Raw genomic sequence first — 23,081 nt, forward strand, 5'->3', positions numbered from 1 at the left:
TTCAGTCAAATCATACGCATCTAAGAAAGAATTTATCGCCTGGTCTCTCTCTCGCATCCCCGCCCCCCGCTCCCCCCCTCCCAACTTTTCCTTCTGCTGGAGAAGGGCAGAAGCTCTCTGGGCCTGCGGATTTGCCTGCTGTGCAACGCGCCAGAGACAACTGTGGAACTTGGCCTTCTTGTGAAGCATACACACCGAACGTATTCTTCACTTGTTTGACCTCTCCTCAGTTATGACCCACGTGAAAATGTGGCTGCGATCGTTGGATGTTGCAGCATTGATCGCCCCACTATCTTGTTAACCACTGATTAATTCTACCATTCTGAAAAACCGAAACCGCCACTTAGCCTGCCAAGGCGCGGGAATATCTCGCTGCAGAGCGTAGTCTCAGAGCGAGGACGGCCGCCTGCACCCGAAAAGTCAAGTTTTGTGGCGGGGGCTTCTTGGCTCACTGGTCTACACTTTTCCCTGCCACGACGCGCGGCGACGAATATGACTTGGCTGAACGTCTATACACGCCTTCCACAATAAGACTCTTAACGGGGGGGAACCAGACGTCTGGCTGGAAGATGTTTCACCGGCTCTGGAAGCGTTTTTAAACATGGGTAGCTGCGGGACAGCAAAATCATCGCCCGGCAGCATTGGTCAGCCACGGCGTCGTGGACCCCGATAAGGGTGCAGCCTTCCCGTAGAGCGTCGGCGTCGGACTTGAAATAATCTGAGGTTGCAAGCGTATTCTGCCCTGGAGCCATCCGACGCACGTTGTCAGGTGGACGGCGTATTTTCGCGCACGCGGTTAGCCGTACTTGCTCGCTCAGTGTCCGTGTCGTCGCAAAATCCTCACGCCAGGTGACATTCTAAGGCGGGATATCGCCGTCAAAAGACGCTTCCAGCTTTGACTTGCCTTTCTCGTCGCCTTCTGGAGCTTCCACCAGTTTCTCGGATTCTGCTCATACGATATACAGATGGGTGCGCAGTTAAGAAATAAGTAGAAATGCGGTTGCAACGACATACGATAATTGCCATACGCAGGCGGACCAGGCACGCTGGGGTTAGTCCTGATGCTACAACATTCAAGTCTACCTAACGTGAAGTTGGGCATGTATGCTCACACCCATAATAGCATATCCGTGATGTATGCTCACCTTTCATCATCGTCTGTCGTTCTGCATGGGCCCAAGCCTCTGCCGCTTCCTCCTTGAACTTCTCTGAGGCACGAAAAGGAGTCGTCGTGAGCTTTCAGCGAGAATACACAAACTTGCTATGCGCGGGGCTTTGCTGAAGTAAGAACTCTGTTCTCGATACCAATGAGGGGCGGGATAAAACGCGCACAAGATGCAATATGTTGTCCCACGATGAATTCCAGAAACCAACCATGCAAGCCTGAGGCACACGAAAAGCTGTCTGCGGGTCTAGACAATCTGTCATGGCGTCTGCGTTCCGCTAGCTGCCTCTCTGGCCGTTTCGCCCTCCTAACCCAGCGCCAGCCTCCCTACTGCTGCTCACCTGCAACGAAAGGCTTGTAGGCGTAGCGGATCGCAAGGCGGAAATCCAGGCCTTCGACACCATAGAGATTCATGTCACGCAGCCGATCGAGAAGGTCAGAGGCAACGGCGCCGCCAGCGTTCGCGTGTGGCACCCACTGCTTCCTCAGGCGGCTCAGGAGTTTGGTCCATAGCCTGCAAGATCAAATCCGCGGATGTCGAATAGTTACAGTGCGGCAATGTGCTACGATTCACCACGACTCTGTGGCAGTTCACGTACGCTATAGAACGCACTAAAGGCATTCATGCTCTCATAGACATGATGGCATCCTCACAACAGTCCCGCTGGAAGCAACTGACAATGGGATCGGACGGACTCGTTGCGGGCCTAGCAACATGCACACCGTCACGGAAAACGAACTTTCGGAGGACTTCCAACAACTGCCTCTGGCGGTTTCCTGTCTTCCTTACCCTTTCTTTTGGTGAAGGGTCTCCACTATACTAGAAAGCTCCAGTTTCAAAAGACGAATCTGCTCGTCCGACCAGTGTAAGCAGGTGTGGCGTTCTGAGCACGAAGGATCACAAGGGCATTACAGAAAGGTGGATATTTGACAACCGTGAAACACGTTGCCAATTCGTGAATGCCTCTTCCCGTCAGATTAACAGCAGTATACAATATACTTCAGACACAATGCTGTGTGGCACCCACTGGGCGCCCTGCACCAGTGTACAATTCAGCATGCTGTGAAAAAAAAAATCGGCCGGCTCGCGAATGTAACTGGACACGAAGGTGACATTATAGGTATTTTGTGCGGGAGAGGTCCTTTCGCTTAGGCACCCCCTTAGCGCAGTGACCGAGAAAGTCAGGAAATTACGAGACTGACGCGGCTTGTGGAGCGCTCGGTCTTTCAGTGCCTTCTCGTCGAAGATCCACATCAAAAGCTTTCACTGCCTCGCCATCATTTACAACACATGCGCGTGTCTTGTAAGTGCATAATCTGCGGTCTCCACTTAGAGGAACTGCCCTACATCCTCCGCGTGGCTCCAATAGAAAACTGAATACATCTGGTAGCGCGTCAGCAGTTTCTAGGTAGGGATTGGCTGTTCTTTCATGCAGTCCAGCTCGTGCGAGAATAGGGCAGAGCCATGAAGTCCATCGAAACGGCCAATATAGGAGCACTGCCGTTTCCATGCCTCTGCATCAATGAAGCCAGGTGAAAATCTCGTGGTGATTGCAAAGCTTATCTCCGCAAATACTTACGAGGAAACCATTCTCCCCATCTGAAGTATCTTCCGAGAGAGTCAGCTTGCCTCTCGTATGCTGCTTGCACCTTGTTGATGATCCCAAGAACAGTCTGATTTGCGTTGGTGGAATCCCCGCCATCCGATTCCTTGCTTTTCAGCCGCCGCAGGAGTTTGTCCACGGCTTCGCAAATGAGGCACTCGCCAGCATCCTCGACAGAATAGGCGGGAAGCTCGACAGTCGTGCGTGCTTTCTTGAATATCGCTTGCATGGCCTTCTTCATCGCCTCAGCCACCTCAGCATCGCTTTGTGTGTACATGAAAGCCGCTGAGAGAAACGCAATACAGACAGCAACAATCGCAGACACCTGCCTTCACTCTCCACTCCTTTTTCCGTGGGCACGCAGCAAATTTCACCGTAATGCTGTTCCGCAGCCTCGAATTCACGGGTCGTGAAGCAGCGACACTCGATCGTAAGACCGCACTGTAGCATCGCGTAGTCTGTGAACCAACGAAGGACGGGGAATTTCAGGTTTTCCATAAACCTATTTGGAAGAAGAGGCATTTGTCACGCGCGGCTTTGCGGTACGCTCCTCTGGCCCCCAAAGATTGTGTCAGCCGCTTACATACGAGAGGACGCGGAGAACACTAACGGCTCGACAAGTCACCCTGCGGCTGTTCATCTGTGTGACTCGTCGGATGAGAGCTTTGCCAGTTTTCCAGTTCAAGACTGATACGCGCAAAATCAGACTCTCACCTGTTCGAAGGCCCGCGCCAACAATATGCCCTGCAGTTGGCTGCCGAACTGCACAACGCATTCAACCACCCAGAGGGACTCGCAGGCAACACAGACGATGCTCGATGGCGGTGCCCCAAGAAATAGACACGAGTGCTAGCGAGAGCACTCACACAATGTCGTCTGTACGAGGAAGAAAAGCGCTTGCCTTGGTGCGGGAAAAGATTGCTGCGCAGCCACGGTGACTCTCACGTCGCACGCACGAAGGAAAGTGATCTCCCATGCAGCATGCGCGTGAACGCCCTCACCGCACTACTATGGCTGGGTATATGCTTCCTTTGTAGACGCACCTTCGTCCGGCGTGAGAGGCATCCCTAGCGTAAACTCGTTATCCGCTGAGAGCAACAGAATCAGAAAGGCGCCTCATGGTTGAGCTGCCTGCGATCCTCAAACCCCGCCCCCCTCGGTGACAGAGGCTGCCTCAATGACACACAGTTTCTGCCGACGTAAACACATAAACACTGCACGGCAACACACCACCAAGGCTGCACCGCTTACAACGGCTGCGGCCCCGGTGGCTAGTGAGTCTTTCGATGCTAAGCTCCATAGAGCATATTAGCGTGACTTTCGGGGTGTCGCGGGAGAAACCAAAGAGAGACAACGTGGTGTTCATAGCACCAAGCTCCTGTCACAAGCGTGAAGTCGACGGCCGTGAATCTACTGAAGAACGACGAGCTTTACATCGAAGCGGCCTTACAGACTACCGCCTTGGGGTGTCAGTGCATACCTGTCCTGAATGAACGCATGGTACTCATGAAGGCCCGCGCGAAGTGGGACTTGACTCCGTGCCAGAGAGCTTTCTCTGCTTCTTCTTCTCCGATATCAAAGTCGACTCCGCGAAGGCGGCTGTAAATGTGTTCTTCGACTGCTTTACGGGAATCTGCAGCCGCAGCACCGAAATCCACACAGCCAGAACACGCAGGTGGACATGCATCCGATCTGACCGCTCGCCCGCAGGAAATGCGCTGCTGTGCGTCACCAGAGGCTGTCGTCGAGGGCGGTAATCTCTCGAGCGTCTAAGCCCCTAAACTAGAGAATATGCTTCCGGCCTTACGAGATGCAGCGGTAGCGGATGGACTTCAAACAGGCGCAAGATATTCAGGGTAATCTGGTACATCCTGCTGAAACTGCAACACACCCTCGCTTGCGTCTGCCCAACTTCCCCATCCACACTTACAGAAACTATCTCGTGAAATTATACTGTAGATCTCAGTCAGCACCGCAGAGCCGGCGACATCGCCTATCTCTCTTCGAAGGTGGGTTCGGCTCGCCTCGTTGAGGAAGATGGTCATCACCCGAAGAAACTCTAAAGAGACACGACAAGAGACAGACACGCGCTCATCGGATACCTGCATTGCCTGAGTACTCTCCTCCGACCTCTGGCGACACCACTGAAGCCACTGGACAACTCTGCAGCTCCACCCTTCAAGGGAGAATCTGGCAGTCTTCGAGACGGCCCCAGGCACAGCCGATCTAGAAGCAGCATGTAAATCTACAGCAAAACAGCCGCAATCTGCTAATCCACACAGCAGCTCCCTGGTAAGGCGTACTCTAAAACTTCAATGCAGGCTATATTCCAGGTGAGCGACTTGCGAGGAATTGCGGCAGCATAGTCGGATAGGAGAGCATTTTGCGCACTACAAGAAATATACAGTGTGGACACGTCGACAGGAACCGCGGATTCCACGTAACGCCCTCTATTTTTGCGCACTAGAGTCAATCACGAGACGGACAACCCGAGAGACTTCCGCACCGAATGCCAAGCCTACCTTCTCTTCGCGTGAAATTCCTAACGACCTGGATGAGCTTGAATATCCCTGCGAGTGTTTTTCGCTCCGCCGCAGTCACAGTGTGTCTCGCGTACTTGAAGAATACGCTAGCCACGGCAGGGTGTTCGTCAACGACAAGCTCCAGAGCCCGGTCGGCGATGTCGACGGCGTGGGCGGGATCTGCGGCCGCCACCTCATCTGCCAAAATGTCTAGGGCCTCCAAAGCTGCAAGCGTGACAGACATAGCAGAGCCACGCCCCCCCGACGCCTGTGTCAAGTCGCGGCGAGTACTCTCACGCCTCGCCTGGGATGCGCAGCCACCGCATAAAAATCTGTGCAAATCCGCTGCCGTCAGTGGAGCGCAGCGTCCTTGACGCCGTTTGCACCTCCCTGCCGAACCGAGCGTTACGAGGCGCGGCCCTGGGGCCTCGCTTTATTCGAGCATATTCACTCCGCAAGGGTGTTACTTCTCGCCTGGAGAGCTGCAGCGGGCGCTTCAGGAGTTTTCTCTGATCTCTCTAACGCACTGGGTTTTTCTGGGCCTCCGACCCTTTGACGCGTTTCTCGCCGCGCTTTCTTATTCCTCCTGAGCGGCTGCATGCGCAGCGCCTGTGCCTCTGATTCGTGTCGCTTACCAGGAGTACGGAAGGGTGCGCAGTCGACAGGTTCTTTGCTGTAGAGCTCACGCCGCATGTCCAGCATGAAAGAAGAATCAATTTGGTTCTTGAGAAAGTAGGATGTGGCAGCTTCGTTGCATTCGCGCACGTCCGAGCGGAACGTCAACGCAGCTTCTTGGATATCAGGAAAAACCTCGACATCAGGTCTCACTGGCTCACAGTTGATTCCATTTGACTGGTTTTGGTCGCCTCTGCTGGTTCCTGTCGAACTCCGACCGGTCAGACTCTCCGCCAGAAAGATCCTCTCGAAACGCTCCTGCACGCCAGCGTCTCTACGCATCAACGCGCGCTCTGGCGGATCAAACGTGAGAAGCCTCTTCAAGGTAAGCACCAGTTCTTCGCGGTACGGAAACAAATGCGCAGGCACGTTGCCGACGCGGATGCTTGTCTTGTCAACGACGTGGTTGTCATCCTTGTACAGTTGAACTGCAACACACACGTGACAGAGCAAGAGGGGTCGCGGACGACAGGGGCTGCAGTCTGAAGCCAACGACAAAGAGACTGACTTCAACTCCGGACGCTTCGAGGCTTTTCATCGGCGCGGACCTGCCAGATCGTTCAACCACTCTACCCAGTTGCAATGACGCAGACGTCTGGGGGCGGCTGACGAAACCTGATAAAAACTCTTCGGATGGCGCAGACTTACGAATGATCTGCTTCCCCATGGTATTGACCGCAGTGTGGTGGACGAGAGCTCCCGCCCACGTTGCCATTTTCTCTGTTATCTGCTTCTTAGTCACCGTCCCCAAGGCCAACTTGACGGTGCGCTTGATGTACACAGCATTCGAAACCGAATGCGCTGGAGACACAAGCAGCGAGCGGCAAACAGCGATATTTGCGGAGGAGCTTCAAGCAGATGAAACAACAGCGGACAAGTCTTTAAACGTACACGGGCGCGTATCGCCCGTCCTTTCGTGTGTTTGCTTTCCAGAAAGGCGAAACGCATACGCTGGAACTGAGGGGGCGACGGTTATGCGTGTTTGTGCGCTCTGATTTAGCGCGCTGCCTCCCCTAGTCCGCCGCGAGCCGGCGGAGCCGCCTGGCACGACCCCGCTATTTCGTTTTCGAGGGTCTGAATGCAATGCGTGAGCGTCCCATTGCTCAAAGACCTACGGTACAGTTTCAAGGCGTCAAAAACTCTCTTTGAGAAGAGCTGCCTTTTTCGTGGTGACAGGTGAACGAACCACGCCAGCTGCTCGGGACTGCTGCGTTTCTGAATGGACATCTGGCGGCACCGTGCCTCAATCGCTTTCCGGAAAGACACTTCTCCATCTGAAGGTAGCAGGCGGGGAAAGCATTTGCGGTGCTAACCGACATCACAATCCTTCAAGCGACCTCCGCGTGCGAAACAGCTGACTCTAAGTGTACACACATGCGTTGTGTCTGCGCCTCTGGCCTCACTCGGGACCAGTAGAGTACTGAACAGCGAGGAACGAGAAATCGAAAGTCTCATGGACAGGACATTCCCAGCCGGATCCTGCGCGTCGGCAACAATCGCTCTTGGGGATTCTCTAAACAAGCCGGCGGTCAGCAGAGAGCCTCTCCCTTCCCTCGTCCTACACGGCGAAGATACATGGTCGTGCCAGACTCACAATGCAGAGCGCAGTGTTGAATGTTTCGCATCAGGAGGTTGTGAACCTGGTGCAGGCTTTCTCCCGAGTCCCAAGTCTTGAGGTTAGAAAACGTGTTCTCGAAGAGAGACCTGTTCGCAGGGCTCAGTTTGGCGCGGAAGTCATCGAGTGTGCGAATCCGCTGGTAGAGCAGGAGGCTCTGACTGGGAGATGTACTGCTCAAGACGCTGGCATCCGGCAGGTTCGGAATTTTGTACATGTCGAGGAAGTTCATAATCTGGAGGAACATTGGCATGCATGCGTAACCGGAGAGACCACGTACCCTTTTAGGTAAGCGTTCGCACTTCCGCCCGAAACCAGCTTTGTCTGCAGGGCTCAGAGCAGCGCGAACATCAGCGGCTGAACTTTCGCACCCCGGCCTCTTCCTTTCTCAGAGGGACAACCCACCCATGCAGACAGGGGCATAGGAATAGGTGTAGACGAACACCAGCCACAGCGGAAGGCACGCGGAATGATACCTGCTGTGCCAGCAATGGACTCTTGAACAGCTCAGCCAGGAAGGGCTCTGCTGGCGGTGACTGGTCGCCTGAGGGGTGTGAACGGCGCCATCCGGACACTGGTGCTGACTCAACTGCAGCGCAAAGCGCAACCGCCCAGCTCTCAGCGAACTATGCCGAGTTTCTCGAGCCCCACGGGATGGGCGAACCAGGCTACGCAGGTGGGGAGAAGGAGGAGCGCGACTTACAAAAACGATTTCAACGAGCTCCGTCTCTGAAATTCTAGGGAAGTCGAACGGAGCGACGCCGCTGCAACACACCAGAAGACAGAAGGTGAACAGAGAGGAGTGCAGCCACACGTAACGTTGAGACACATTGTCTCTCCCACACCCTAGAAAAACTGCTTCCTTTTCCGAGTGCGCCAGAGCGGCCCCTAAACCGATAATCCTAGGCACGACTGTCCTTGAGTGTCGCTAAGAAGTGACAAAAGTGACAATGAGCCCGAATACTCTACCATGTATATCCGACATGAGGCGCTGCGTTTCACGTTTGACTGTGACAGGGGCAAGACGCTCCAAGTCCGCTTACGCATCTAGACTCCGGAGGGCGGAGGAGCCCAGGAGGAAACTTTTGTAGGTGCGGGCGTCTTCTGCAAGCTCATCCTCCGCCTTCTGTAGGAGATCCGCAGTCACCATGCCTTTCCGTGTGAGGTACCACGACCACAAGGGCTTGCTGACCGCCCACAGGAAAGTCCCCATGAAGAGGAGTCCGCTGGAAGAACTGATGAGCATGGTGCCTGTTGTGAGCTGGGTAAACGCAATCCGATTGACGACGAGGAAAGACAGCAGATTCCGGTACGGATCCAAAAAGTCAAAGTAGAACCGAGCGCGCCCGAAAAGCCACCGAAGAAAGTCCTGCATCTTCTCGAAAAACGCTGCGACCAATTGGAAGGACTTGAGCATTCGAAAAAAGCGCGTGGCCTTCCTCAGGGCAGTATCCTGTGGAATGAATAGACGCGCACACACGACAAGGAGCTGGGAGTTCATTCTTACAGTAGCGTGCTTGCCTGGAAGCTGCCTTCGGGGCACAGAGCGGGCGAGTTGGAATAAACGTAGAAGTCGTTTGGTGGATAGATGTACGGCGGCGGCTCATCTTCCATAGGCGATGTACGACACTGTGGACTAGCGCAACCAATAGTAAGCAAAAAGACAAAATAGCTACAGAGCAGGGCTCCAACCGGCAGCGGTTCAACCAGGGAAACATGCTCTCTGCCGAGGCAAGACAGGGCAGCAAACAATAACGAGGTGTGGCGACTGTTTTTGAAAAAATGCTTAGCGCTGGCAGCAGGAGTGAGTTGAATGCAGCTCTTGCAGAGGCGCTGCCCTTCTCAGGCGCTGGCTCCCTCCTGCCCCCTCCCCCTTTCCTTTGCTCTCATGACGCGAACGCGTGTGTTTTCCTAACTTACGACAAGGTAAACCCATGCACTGCCAAAGGCTCGCAAAAGAAGCGAGACAGCGAAGTTGAAGAAGTCGAAGAACATCCGCAGAGACGTGATTAGGATTTTTCCAAGGCCTTTGAACCGTTTTTCGCGCCATGCTGATCGGATGTTTGCGTGGTGCTTTGAGAACACGACAGATGCCTTCCTTTGCGTCAGGTTCTTCTTCATCCTCTGCCGGATGTTTTCGAGTTCCGCCATGTTGGGGGGGACAGCGCCAGGTTCCCCAGGCGGCGTATTTTCTTTCCCAGCCAGTTCAGCATCCGGGTCAATGCTCGTGGCTACGACGGTCTGTCCATCTGCCATCTCTCGCGCGCCGACAAGAGCTTCATTGATCGCCCCCCACGTATCATCCTCCTCAGCTGGAGCTGTAGTCTCTTTGCCAGCTGATTTCTGATGGCTCCCGGAGGGCGCCTCGGGTTCCGCCGTCGGCGCAGCCTCGGAAGCGCTCATCTGCACCGCCTCCTCGGCGCGCAGCTGAGCCCAGACGAGGCCGAAAGTCTGGTACTGGTTGGTATTAAGGTCGCTGAAGACGTTCTGCGTGAAGACTTGCTGGTTCAGCTCCGTACCCTTTGAAATCGCGAAGGAAAGAAACCCAATGACGCTCGCGACTAAGGTGAGCACGGCCAGCGGCGCGGCGGGTGTGGCGACGAGTGTCGAAACAGCAGTCGCGACGAAGAATGTGTTGACTGAGAGAAGAATCGCTGGCATGTAGCGGATGACCTGGGCAATGATCTTTTTGGCGAGGACAATGACCTTCTCTTTGACCAGCGCCCCCATGTTCTTGAGAAACTTCACCGCCCGCGAGTACTTTTGCGTCCCGCCGTTCTTGCGACCCCGCTGACTCCGGAACCAGTTGCGTATTTTCACCGCGACAACTTTCGTGCCGCGGGTCGTGCGCTTGAAGGCGCGCCCCAGACGGTGGAAAACGCGCATGAGCCCGTCTATCACAGGCCCTTCAGGCGGCGGCGGCTCGGACGGGCGGAGTTTCCAGCACAACTGGGAATTCAACATGTCCTGTTCAATCTGTCTCCGCGTCCCTTTGTCGAACTCCCATCCGTGAGCTGTCACTTCCCTCTTGTGACGCTTGAGTCGCGCAGCCACGTCATCGAAGTACATGTTCGCCAGCTCTGTCAGTTGACGCGTCGAGGTATGTTCTGCAACATCCTTTTCCAACGCATCCGGTGCAGGGCCTTTGAACGTGTCCATATCAAAGCTGTCGGGCGCGGGGAACGGCTTGTTCTGGCTGTCACACTCTATGAACAGATCGGCCTGCTGCTTCAAGTACTCCTCAGTGATTCTCGGCGCGGCGCCGTCCTCGGGATGTTCTGAGGCACCGCTGGAGGCTGCACTGCTTCCGCTCGAGACATTTTTGCTTTCTTGTGTGTTTTTTGCGCCTCCACGCCTGCTCTTATCTCCTGGAGTCGAGGATTCGTTGCGAGCGGGAACAGACTCCGCCTGTAACCACGCTAGCGGTGTGTCCGCCGGAACCAATGCCGCTGGCGGATCTGCATGCCGATAAGCGAGCGCACGGTGCTTCACTCTCAACGCCACAGCTGACCCGGAAAAATACGCAGTTAGCGGCAGAACCAGCAAGATAAGAAACCGAAGCCAAGACAATGGCTCGGGAGCAGCGCACGGTGGCCGCAGGCGTGGAGACGCCATGTTGACGTCACCGTGCTGCCACCTGGCAGGAATGCGCTACATCGGAGACATGATCTTAGAGAAGAGCAATCGAAGACTCAAACAAAGTCTCCCGATCTCAACAGAAGTAGGGCACCGACTGCGCGGACTGTGGGTTGTCAAGCTCTGGCGGAGGGAGTTGCAGGCGGGCGCCGGAATGTGGCGCCCGAGGCTCCGGCGCAAGCCAACGAGTTTCGGAGACTCCTCCTCCTGGAAGCCTGCTTCCGGCCCCTGATAGAGCTAGAAGAGCGGTACAGATATAGATGGCAGAAAAATCTGGAAACGTGTTTTCGTCGACGCACGGACTCTCCAGATGCGGACAACGCGTCGAGTGCATTCTCGAGGAAGACACGGCTTGAGCGGGCGCGTCCCTTTCGAGGCGCGAGAAGGTGCTGAGAATGTACGGTCTAGATAAGGCCATGAAAAAGCCCCTTGACAGGAGAGTAATAAAACGAGCTTTAGTAGACAACTGAGACTTAATGCGGAAGTAAAATTAGACATCTGTAGACGATAAAAGGTGCGCTAGCGCATCGAACTACAGCAAGACACACGTCGAGCGCACAGGCGCCACGGCGGTAGACTTCAACAATAGCTCACTAAAAACAACATGTAGCTGACGGAAAAATAGATACACCAGCCCGCTCTCCTTCTTCTCATGAAATTCCCAGTCCATCATGCCCTATTCACGGCAGAAGCAGCCCAATTCCACATGTAACAGCGGAACAAAACGGTACAGTGCTGCGCGCAACAGTGAGGTGTCTCCGCCGCCGGAGCGCGGATACCGGTTCGAGCCATAGCTGGGAAGGGCCCTTCATGGGGACGCATTCCCCAGTGCAGGCTGATAGTAGCTTCTAAAAAGTGCCCGCGTGGTCATAGTAGAGGTACTTCGACAGGCCGAATGCGTTTTCAGTTATGTCTAAAGTTGGATTAACGCGTTCGCGCCGGGTCTCTCGAGAGGCGAGTCCGCCTATCAGTGCCGGGCCCCGGCGTGGCGCGGGGCGAAATTCCGCATCCCTTTGTACACATTTTGGTTCGTTTGAGGATTCTGCCTCTGGGAACTGAAATAGCTGTTGCGCCCGTTTCTAATAAGGCACCATCACTTGCAGTAAATTTTTCGTGGAACCTCTCAGCACGGCTTTCCGCTTTCGCCGCAGCCCCCCTTACGAAAAGATCCAGCATATGTAGGTCACTGTTGCCTAACGTTCGTGTGACACGTGGGTCCACACCAACTGTTTCTCGCAATGTGAGCTTCCGGGGCGTCACAGGAGTTCTGTCAGAACCAATCATGGATGCCTCGTTTGGAGGGGTCAGATAACAGTTGCGCCGAGTTGGCGTTCGGCGAAGATGTTGCTTTGCCGTGCCGCCACCGCTGATACTTACGGAAGGCAGTAAGCGAAAATCTGAGCCCATTTGACTCGAGAGTATGTCGACTGGTGGTATTGGCTCAGCTGTTACAGCTTAGGTGAGCTGGGCGCAAAAGCCGTGTACCTTTCCTATACATGGTATCCTACAGCGAACCCATGAAACGAATTGTCCAGTAATGCAGCTGTGTGTCTCCCACCACTACGCGAGGATTGTGGAATCTCTCAAAGGACAGAACTCCGAAGGAGTCTCGACTCGTGCCAGTGACACAAATGCGCCGCAGGAACGGAACTAATGCGTCCAAGGGGAACGAATTTTGCATTCATATCAAAGGAACCACTCTACAATAATAGTCTGTAGATATTCGTTGTATCACAAGTCAGCGCTCACCCGCTGCGGCCAGTTACCATGGACGAGGAGAAGCAAGCAGCTCCGACAACAGGAAGTCCTCCACTGTCGGTTCACATGCCTTCTTTTGCCTGTAAACAGTGTCAGGAAGAGATACGCCTCGTCTTGTGCAGCTGGGTTGGGAGAGGTTCACTACTAGCCTTCCATTAGAAGTCGCCTCTCTAGTAACAGATGCGCTTTTCACGGCCATCGTTTCCAGAGGTGACAAAGAATGCGGAGAAGAAGTGAATGAATGGCTGACAATGGGTTCGCATGCTTTGTGCGCTGACTCGGCGGATATGAGATAGTGACGGCGGGACGCTGCAAGGGTCACCCCGAGTGGACAACTTCAATATGCCCGCTTCCAAAATGGCTCGTTATGATTCCATTTGCGCGTCGTGCCGGCAAACGCGAATGCAGGCTACAGCGAACTCTCGAGCGTCAAACAGGACGGGAAGGGTTGTACAGTTACACTGATGGTTCAGTTAAATACTCGGCACTGCCTCCCCCTTTCCTGAATAGAGTGGCGCGCGCTCGTATTGACCCTTCCCGTTAGAAAGAAGAGTCGCTCTTTCCACTGCGAGTAGCTATTGAGGAAGCACGAATAGGCACAGCGGCCAGTTCCTTCCTTCAGTGTGTTTCTGTCGTAGTGACTCAAGGGTCGAACGGCAAAGCCAAACGCCGGAAGTCCACTATACGATACACATCTAGCTGCTTTGCTCCAGATAGATCGAAGGTCGTTGACCCTTCCCGAGCGCCCCAGAAATTGCAGGATTTTGAGTGATACTTGCTATATTCGCCGACGAACGGCGGTAGTTAGGTACACCGCCGACGCCTCGTCCACGCATGACAATATACAGAGAAAGCTGGAATGCGTTCTGCGTCTGATGACACACACACCAGCAGTACAGCCCTACAGGCCTTGCACGTAACTGGCAGCCTGCTCGCTTGGAGGAATCTGTAGCTGCCCAATCGGGGAACCTGCAAGAGGTCACCGTTCCATCACTACTCGGCAGGCATGCACCCTGCTCTCGACGACTCAGCCTCTATCCGCATGCAAATGTCAAATTACGGTCCGGCGTTATCTGCGGGACAAGAAACACGCTTTAGTCCTTCAGTCGCCATCTCGAGTTGCTTACCGGCATGCCAGGCTTCTTTCGCCTTCATGCTACTGCAAGCTCTCGATGGAAAGCTTCCCGTGTCCAACTTCTTACGAGTTCTTTCCGCAGCTGACTGGATTTGACTGTGCGTGGAGGAAGCCGGCAGCTGCAAGGCCGACTGAGCCTGGAGCTGGAAGCCAGTTTTTGCCGCTGGAAGGCTGTTCATATTTCAAGCTTGTCTATTTCGTTTGTGGAAGCTGCTGTATTTCTAGTGTCTTTACGTTTGTATCGCGCTCGTCGAATCGCGATTTTGCTTCCGAGTTGGGCGGACTGAATCGCATGCGCGGGTCTACCACGTGCGGCCGACTCATCCCGGCATTGCGTTCCTGGCAGCACAGGCGATTCAACTGAGAGACAGCTTCACTTGAGCCGAGGTTCCCTGACTCGTTCATTTCACCTGTCTGCTCTCCATTTCTTTTTTGGTGCCGCACCTCTTCCTCTGTGACTTTGCAACCTCTTTTCAGCGTCTCGCGCGGTGCAACGGGCGCAGCATCTCATGTGTGCTCCAGAGCGACTCTCACAGCGTTGCTCCCCGAACAACCTTGAGGACTCGGGTTGCTTTAGGAGATGTCTGCATTTCTACTTGCGTGCCTGCGCCAGACGGAGAGTTGCATGTAAGGACGACGCACCTGTCGTTGAGCTTTTATGCCACTCCACAGGGAACTTGGGCGCAGCTTTCTCCCCCCAGCCCGCTTTCGGAGATTTTCTTTGAAAGCTTTCCTCGCCTCCGACGTACCCACTTTTCCCCGCGTCGCTTCCCTTCTGTCGATTTTCGCGCCGATGCTCCTTTCGCCAGCGCGCCGCTTTCCTGTGCCTCGCGGCTTCATTTGACAATATCCCAAGATCTTCGGCCGGCACAGAGAGCCTGGCTGAGGCTCCTCAAAACTCGCTTGCTCATTGCTAGGGCTGGTACGGGTACGGCTGAGCGAGGGCATTCTGGGCTACACGCAAGCAGACGCACACCTTCTCGACATGGATACGATCTCCTACGTGGAGTACCCCATCTACTCGGTAGGTTCTCTAGCCCCGCCTGCGGCATACTTGCGGTGAGACCTCGCGCAGGACCCGCTGGCGGAGCCGGAACTGTTTCGGTCCGCTGTTCCTCATCTGCCGCCTATGTCACTCATTGTACCGAGAAAAGTGGGGGATCGAGGGGACGGTCACGTGGCGGGGGACGCCGGCGCGGTTCAGTGGGCAGTGCATGAGAGCGACGGCGGAAACAACTCGCTGAGGAGGCCTGCGCAGATGAAGCAGTACTTTCATCCGCGAATCTCGGACTGCTTCAGCAAAGGGCATCGAGTGAGCGGTGCACATGTTTGTGCAGAGTACCCGTTTTCTTTCTGGGGATTTCGAGTTTTTGCCGTTTCCATGTGTTCGACTTGTCACTGTCTCTCCGTGTCTCCTCGTCTCTTCCCGGATTCCTTCGCCCGTCAAGGATCTGTCCGCCTCCGTGTGGGTCTCCGTTTGTTTGCGTTCTTTCCTCGTTGCGCCTTCTCCGCCGTCGGGTGGGCGCCGTGCGGTCGCTATCCCCCGCGCGCGTGCTGAGCTTGCAGTCAGTTGCCTGGTCTCGTCTCCGCCTTTTCTCGTCTGTGCGCCTGGACTTTCTTCTGGCTGGTCGCGTTTTTCCACGCGGCTCCCTCTGCGTCTGTGTTTTTTTGCACAGATCGCCACGAATGGAGAGCTCGTGGCCACGTCGGGAGGTGGCGGCGGGTCAGACTACGGAATTGAAGATCAGCTGGTAGGCCGTTCGTTTCCAGTTCGTTCTACTCGCTTGTGAATTCCTTTTGCATTCGCGAATGCGCTTGGTGACGGGTTTCTGCTCACCCGCTCAAGTACAGGTCGAGCACAAGCCTTGCTGAGCCCTAGACAGATACCACTGTGTAGGGAGTGCGTAGTTCGGTGCATGTGCGAAGCGAGAGGGAGTATGCCCGCGGAGTTTTCTGGCAGCCCAAAGAATCGACGGAGTGGTTTTTCGTTCTGCGCTGCGCGTTTCCGTCGCTCAGGAGACACACAGGGTAAACCTGGAGACAGGCCAGTTGCTTCCTGTGACCAGCACCGCCGAAGCGGGCGGCGTCGTCGATTCGCTTTGCTACAACAAAAATGTAAGGCGAATGCACAGCATAGCCGCCGAGTTCTGCTCTTCGATGCCGCGAACATGGCTTTAGGAGAGAGGCTCAAACAAACCTGAGATCCTGTCGAACTGCTGTGCCGACGCCCCACCGGTTCTAATCGTAGTTCCACACTCTCAGACGCGCACTGGCATCTGGCTGTCCTCTCGCGACCTCTCCCTCTCTGTACGTGCAGGTCGTGCCGTCTGCCGTTTAACAGCTGAGGCATTCTTGCGACGAGCGGATCCTACCCCGCTAGTCTGTTGTTTTCGGGTTTGCGCCGTTTCGCATCCGCATGCATACAGGGGACGCGTGAGTTTCCGGTTGCTCGTTTGGCAGTGCCTCATTCTCTGAACCAGCCGGCGAGCATATTCGCTAGACGGTGCTAAACTTGCGATTAACTCGTTGACGACTCTATCCGTGTCCCTTCGCAGGTCGACCTCTGGTGTGGTTGCTGCCAGGGTCAAGTTGTCCTCATCAAGCAAGACGAAGATCAGGGGTGAGGGAAAAATACAGAACACGGAGCACACAAAGATTTTCTTGCGCGACGCTTTCAGAGTGCACGCAAGCAACAGAACTCGTTTAGAGTCTGTCGAGCAAAGCGTGCATCTTTCTGGCGCTACAACCATGGCTGAGAGAGCCGTTCATCGCTCTCGTGGGCGTTCTCTCTGTTTCCGCTTCATCCACCGCGGGTTTTTGTTTGCTGTGAACATCGAGGGAGCACGTGTGCTGCAAGAGTCGGTATGCCCCCAGAACATGTGTGTGACAATTTTTCTCTTCAGGCTCTCGATCGTCGCCCGTTTCGGTCCTCCGCCGCCTCCGGGAGGGAAGCGAGCGCGCGTGGTGCGTTGAGGGAGAAACGAAATGAAGTAACGCGAGGGACCTGAACGCAAAGCGAGCATCTGGGGGGAAAATCACTCAGTTCAGAGCCACGATATGTAGTGAGCCACGTGCGAGACTCAGCGGGTAAACTAGGCCGCCACGCCAGGCGAAGAAACGAGCTCGAGGGAGTGGGATGGCTGAAGGCCTTTCGCATGCCTCGATTTGCCTCTGCTTCATTCGTCAGAGTTTTTCTCTTGGAGCGAGGCACGACCTTTATAGATTTTTCGCGTATTTGCATATATGAACTCAGTGAAGGGAAAGCTACCGGAAGACGCGAGGCGCGGAAAGAGCTGGAGAGTAGATGAGGCGAGGTAGATGCAGGGGCGACACAGAGGCAGAGCGAAGTGAAGCGGTGGATCAACGCGTGTAGACAAACGGAATGAAGACGGAAGAATAATGATGATGAAATTCGACCCCATATGCTTATACATTCTGACATGAATGCGTCTATACACGATTTGGCGGTGTACCAAGGGTCACTGATAACAGTCGACTTACACAGAGATACACGCAAATGCAGAGGCAACACGTAATCGTTGGCGCCAGACCTCCGAGGAGGGTGGAGCCCGCACTGCAAGCAGAAGAAAGCTGTCGCGGTATTAAGGAGGAAACTGACGTTGCAGACAAGCACAGCTTCGCAAGGGGAGGAGGAAGGGAAGACGCTGTGGTGTCTGAAGGCTCTTTTGAGAGCGTCCCGCTATCTTTCGCCCACCTAGCGGTTTCTGCCATGTCGCTCTTTTGCGGTGTGTATGTACAGATCACAGCCCGTTTTTCTCCGTCCGGCGAGATTGTCGTGGCTGGCGGCGAAGACAAAGTCATCCGGTAGGTCATTGGTCCTTCATTCGTGATTTTGAAGGACGCAGAGTTGGATGCTTAATGTCCTGGGACACGTTCGCGTAACGCTTATCTTCTCTCCACTGCCGGCGTCCACTATAGTCGCTCGTCTGCGCGTTCGGCTTCTCGCCCTTCGGTTTTTCTCCTTGTGCGTCTTCAGTCTCGCCCGCCCGACGCCTGCGCGGTAAATCCATGTGTAGGGTGATCGGACGAGCTATTCGTATGTTCTATGGTCTTTCCTTGCCGACTCCAGTTTCCACTTGCTCCTCTGTCTTGTGCATCCTGTTTCGTTCTCCTGCGCCGTCGTGCATTGCGCTTTCTCCTCCGTCGTCTTTGCCCCGATGTTTTTCCCTTCGCGTCTGCCGTCTTCGCCTCCATCTCGGTTTTCCGCCTGCGGTGTCTTTGCCTCTTGGGTCGCCTTTCTCTCTCGGCAGTGTCTGGCGCATCGCCCGCGCAGGCGAGCAAGGCGCTACTCTGGCCCCCGACCAGGCGAAGGAAAAAAAGGGCGGGAAAGTGGAGCAGTGGAGTGGCACGCTTGTCTGCGAGCTCAGAGGTCACGAAGGAGACATTAAAGACTGCTGCATTAGCAGCGACAACAGTTTGGTATGTCTGCTGTGGTTCAAGCTGCCCTTGTGAAAAACTTTCGCGTGTCCGGGTCACCCCCCCCCCACCCCTCGCCCCACCATCCACATCTCACTCACATGCCGGTGTCTTCGTGCAGGCGTTCTGGGGGTCTTCAGTGTCAGACCTTCGTTGCCAGAGTCCGCACTGCGTAAGCGGTTGTCTTCTGGAGTTTTTGAAGTCTGGCGTCTTCCTCCGCGTGTTTCTGGCTCGGCATGCTTTCGTCAGGTGGCTTCGTGCGGTGCCGACAGCAAGCTCTGCTTGTGGGACTGGCGCACGGGCGCCCTGCTTCATACTGTTGAGAAGCAGAATCCGAAGAAGCCCCAAGAAAAACTGACTTTTCGCTGCGGCAGGTTCGTTTTCCGCGCCTCTGTCTGTGCGGAGGCCCGCGCAAGAGCCGCAGGCTGATGTGGCGAGCGAAAGAGAGCTTTGCCGTCCGTGCAGCGCGAATTTGGGCGGAAATAAAGAATCGGCGTGCTTCCCTGCTTCGCGGCGTATCGGCGGATCTGAGCTTTCGAAACGCCGCTTTCTGCCTCATGGTCGTTGTCTCCTACTCGGCAGATTCCATTGTGTCGTCTTGTGCCCTGTGTGAGCAAGCAGTGTAGCTGTGGGTGCGTAGTTTTTCACCTCTCGTTGTCATCGTGGAGCCTTAGACGAAACGGTCGATTGCGGCCCTCCTCCCTTTGCCTCGATGTCTGTTTTTTCAGATTCCTCCCGACGCCGCCCGGCGTGCCAGCCAGCAGCGGTCAGCGACTTTTGGCCGTCGCGTGCGGTTTGCGGGGGCCTTCATACTTCATTGGATGGTGAGTTTGCCTTCACTGATTCCTTCGAAAGCTCCGTGTCCGCCTGAAGCTCATAGTACTCTGCGACTCTTGCATGCCAGCGCAAAAAAGTGAAGCGCTGGCTTCAGTCTCGACAGGATGCGTCGTTCAGGCTGTCGTCCCATTTGCATGCGAGGCTCTGCATGCTCGACGGGTGACTGAGGCTGGATGCAGAGGTCGTGTTCCAGCTTCTGGAGCATAGACGAGTCTGTATCTTGTACGTTTAGAGTGGTGCTAGGGGGAGCCCGTCAGTGTGTGTGGCTGTGCATCTCGAAGGCGAGCGCCATCCCTCTTCCCGCGCGACTGAGCGCCACCTTTTTTATTCGATATGCTAAATATAGAATAAACCAGTTTTTCTCGCTCGTGTGGAGATGTTTTCTCGGCGCGTTTAGGTCGATCGCCTACGGAGGCAGCGCCGGGAGCTCCTCGAGGCCTCCAGTCGATAAGAAGAGCGACGACAACGCGCCGGCGGACATGCAGAACGTCTCCTCGCCCTCCGCAGTTAGTGTGACGCAGTTGTGCGAGAGCTTGTGCGACGACAACGTTCCCTGCTGCCAGGCGGAGATCTCCGCGGACGGGCAGCTTATCGCCGTCGGCTTCGCGGACGGAAAGTGTAAAGTGTACAACCGCGGGTATGTCAAGACGCCTCACCCCCCCAGATCGCGGAGGCGGCTGCTTTGTTCTTCTATTTTAGGAGTTGAGGAACCTTGAGCGCCTTGCGCGGACGGCGGGGGGCCTTCCCGTAGTTTAGGGTGAGGCGGCGGTGCTCGCCGTGCGGGGGCCTCTCGCCCTGGCGTGCGTCGGGGTCTGGAGGGGGCGGAGTGTGTGGGCGCCAGGCAGCATGAGTTTCAAATCGAAGCCGCGTTTCTCTTCCACTCCGAGTGTCGTTCTCGGTGTCTGCGTTTGCTTTCGTCTGTTCAGTTTGTCGCTTGTCGCGCAGAGCTCGAAGCACGACTTGCCCGTCACAGGCTTGTGCTTTCTAAATGGCGACAGAACCCTCGTCTCGACGAGTGCGGACTACTCGCTTGTGGTGAGTGCGCATGCCCCTTTAGAGGAACCGCAGAGCGCCGCGGAGTGCGCGTGGGTTCGTGGGGACGCCGCAGTGAGTCTCCTGTCGAGTCATGAGGCATGGGTTGTGGCGGAGAGCCCGCGAATCGTGTGAGAATCGCGCGGCGCGCCGTCAGCAACTGAAGTGGGTATATTTGTGTGATTCGGCGTATGTGTCTGTGCTACGCTCATCTTCGGTTTGTGGTGGTTGTGTGCAGCACCGCTCGCTTTCCGTTTTCCTGCGTTTCCCTATTTCTTACAGACCATGGATCTGACGCGGCGACGCGGAGGCGCCTGCAGCCGGTGCTGCTGCTGCCGCAAGCGAACCTGCTTCTGCGGTTTCTGTGTGCTTCTCTTTCTGCTGTTGGCGGGCGCTTTGGTGCTTCACCACGTGGCGTCGCTCGGGTTTCTTCACTTTGTAAGCAAGCACGAAGCCGCCCAGATGGGCAAGTACCGCGAGACGACAGAGGATCTGCTGCTGGCGCAGCGTCTCCACGATCTCGAACTCGAGCAGCGAGAAGAAGAGCGTCAGCGCTTGCATGTCGCGGAGGAGCGTAGCCGAGCCCACGGAACGCCACGCAGCGAACGCAAGACGCGAAAGAGTCAAAGGCAGACGGGTGGGCGTCGCCCCGAGCAGCGACAGCAGGCGAAGCGCGGCGCATCGGTGAAGGACGAACTCTGATCCGGGGATTGCTTGCGAGATTTCTCTCGAACGAACGCCTCGCCGGGGCGTGTTTGGGCATCGAAATGCGCGGGCATGTTGGTGAAGTCGCACAGGGTTTTCTCAAGAAGAGAGTCGTGGAGGTCTGTGACCGTTCGATTTCCGGGTCTTGCGCACGGCGCGTGGCGCAGCAACAGCGTTGCGGCCATAAGAGGACAGTGCCACTCGTCCAAGCTGTACAGTACTTGAAAATCCAGATGCGCAGCCACCACAGATGTGTTTTTAGTATGAGAGGACACGCTGAAAACTACGCAGGTCAGCTGTCCAGAGTTAGTTGAGGAGTTTTCGCAGCCCTTCAAACTCGAGCCTCTCTTGCAGGGCAAGCCGCCGTTAGGAGAAGCCCTGCACCTCCCCTGCCGCAAGAAAACAATTTGTTGCACTCACATTGGATTTCCAAGAGCTCCGCTGCGAGGTCGAGAGGCCACATACGCAGGACGGGATGATAGGGCGGCAGCCGCACAACCAGTAGAGTTCGGCAGACCACCAGAGCTTCGCACGTGGGTTAGAAGCTACACTAGTATAGAAAAATTCCACAGATTTTAGTGCCTTGTATCCGGCGTGTGATCTTTCGCAGTGCACTTTCGAGTGCCGCGGTTCGCAGCAATTGGTGCTGCCAGGTTTTCGCTTCGGAAAGCGCTGGTATTTCCCTCGTCGCTCCTACAGTGACAGCTGGCAGCGTGACGCTGGGGTGTTTCAGTCTGAGGCTGCGTTCGCGAGCTGGAAAATTGAACGTGTCTAGTTTGCAGGGCGTGGGTCCTCGACTTGCTTCACTGGAGGATGCACTCGCCCACGGTTCAGACACGAGCTCCCAGTTGCAGCTCGGCGCGTGGAGTATGTCGTCTTCCAAATGAAGCTGTCGTACCGTTTATACAAAGATTCACGTTTTAACTAACGAACCGCCGGCATCTTTTCGGCGGCGTTGCAACGGAAGTCAGCACACGGTGCTATGGAGCAGGAAGCAAGGTCTGGCGTTTTGGGCATCCCCATGTGCGGGCTCTAAAACTGGTTGGTCATGGTTAGTGCACATTGCACGTTCGCAGGAATACAATGGTGGCAGATTCTATTCTTAGCATGCGAAAGTGGAAGTGTGTGATGTGGTCAACGAGTCTTCCAAGACAGTGCCACGAGAGAGTGTATGGCTCTCCGGCGTAAAAGTGTGGGCATAGATATGCACACTGAGGTTTCCAGTCATGTCTCAATTACGCGGATATGGTTGCCGTGCTCCCAGAAGCTTGCCTCAGAAGCGAGTCACGACTCCTCGAGCGCCACACGCACCTTCGCGGATCGTGGTGCACGCACAAATTGCGTAGCGACCTACCGCTGAAACGTCCGCTGCGCGACAGCGGTGTAGCAGCTCAGTGAACTCAGGCGCGAGCCGCCGACGAGCATTTTGCCCCAATACTTCGTTCCCTTGTCCGTGGCAACTCGTCAGTGCGCAAGCTGCATCGGTAGCAGCGTCACACACTGCTGCCCGTTCGAGACGGCCCACGCGCAAGCACCTGTAGTGCATATCTGTGGACGCGTGCTAGAGACACAGAATCAGGACCGGCTACACAGTGTCTACGAAATCAGCAAGCTGGCAATCATGTGTCGTCGCCTAGTGCGTGGTAAACATCGTTGATAAGGCGCACTGGATTTCGGAAGGTGCGCAACTGTGTGGCGGGGTGCCAGGCCAAATATCTCTAGGCAGTGCTTCATGTGTGAGTGGCTCGGGATTATGCATGCGCTAACACTTACCCGAATCGACGCTCTGTCGCATGCATCCTTTGCGCTGTGCGGTTGAACGGGGCTGGTCGATGTACCTTTCGGCGGGTAGCTGTGGCGGCCCACCGCACGGCTTTTCGGCAGCGAGAGCTCGTCCACGGCAGCTAAAAGCGAGACACGCGCAGCTCTACTTACCCAATGTCCGAATACCGTCATTCCA

At 55.5% G+C, this 23,081-nt stretch overlaps 2 protein-coding genes across 2 annotated transcripts; one reads left to right on the top strand and one right to left on the bottom strand.

Moving 5' to 3' along the window:
- Positions 1-857: 857 nt before the first annotated feature.
- BESB_017380 (uncharacterized protein) lies at positions 858-11,196 on the bottom strand (the record flags this gene model as incomplete). The annotated part of the gene is made up of 16 exons (XM_029360453.1): positions 858-946; positions 1,146-1,208; positions 1,507-1,679; positions 1,956-2,049; positions 2,746-3,054; positions 3,484-3,531; positions 4,250-4,402; positions 4,700-4,828; positions 5,292-5,516; positions 5,927-6,394; positions 6,615-6,767; positions 7,082-7,240; positions 7,561-7,816; positions 8,285-8,345; positions 8,625-9,034; positions 9,502-11,196. 16 exons carry the CDS (start codon positions 11,194-11,196, stop codon positions 858-860), a joined length of 4,485 nt encoding a protein of 1,494 aa, XP_029216429.1.
- Positions 11,197-15,095: 3,899 nt separating this feature from the next.
- BESB_017390 (WD domain, G-beta repeat-containing protein) lies at positions 15,096-21,118 on the top strand (the record flags this gene model as incomplete). Its single annotated transcript, XM_029360454.1, has 11 exons — positions 15,096-15,134; positions 15,787-15,861; positions 16,127-16,225; positions 16,666-16,730; positions 17,014-17,074; positions 17,871-17,935; positions 18,382-18,550; positions 18,797-18,921; positions 19,782-20,021; positions 20,311-20,419; positions 20,699-21,118. The coding sequence occupies 11 exons, from the start codon at positions 15,096-15,098 to the stop codon at positions 21,116-21,118; spliced, it is 1,467 nt and encodes a 488-aa protein (XP_029216430.1).
- Positions 21,119-23,081: the final 1,963 nt, after the last annotated feature.

Source organism: Besnoitia besnoiti, chromosome X (assembly GCF_002563875.1).
Source record: "Besnoitia besnoiti strain Bb-Ger1 chromosome X, whole genome shotgun sequence".
In the NCBI taxonomy this organism is placed as follows: Eukaryota; Apicomplexa; class Conoidasida; order Eucoccidiorida; family Sarcocystidae; genus Besnoitia; species Besnoitia besnoiti.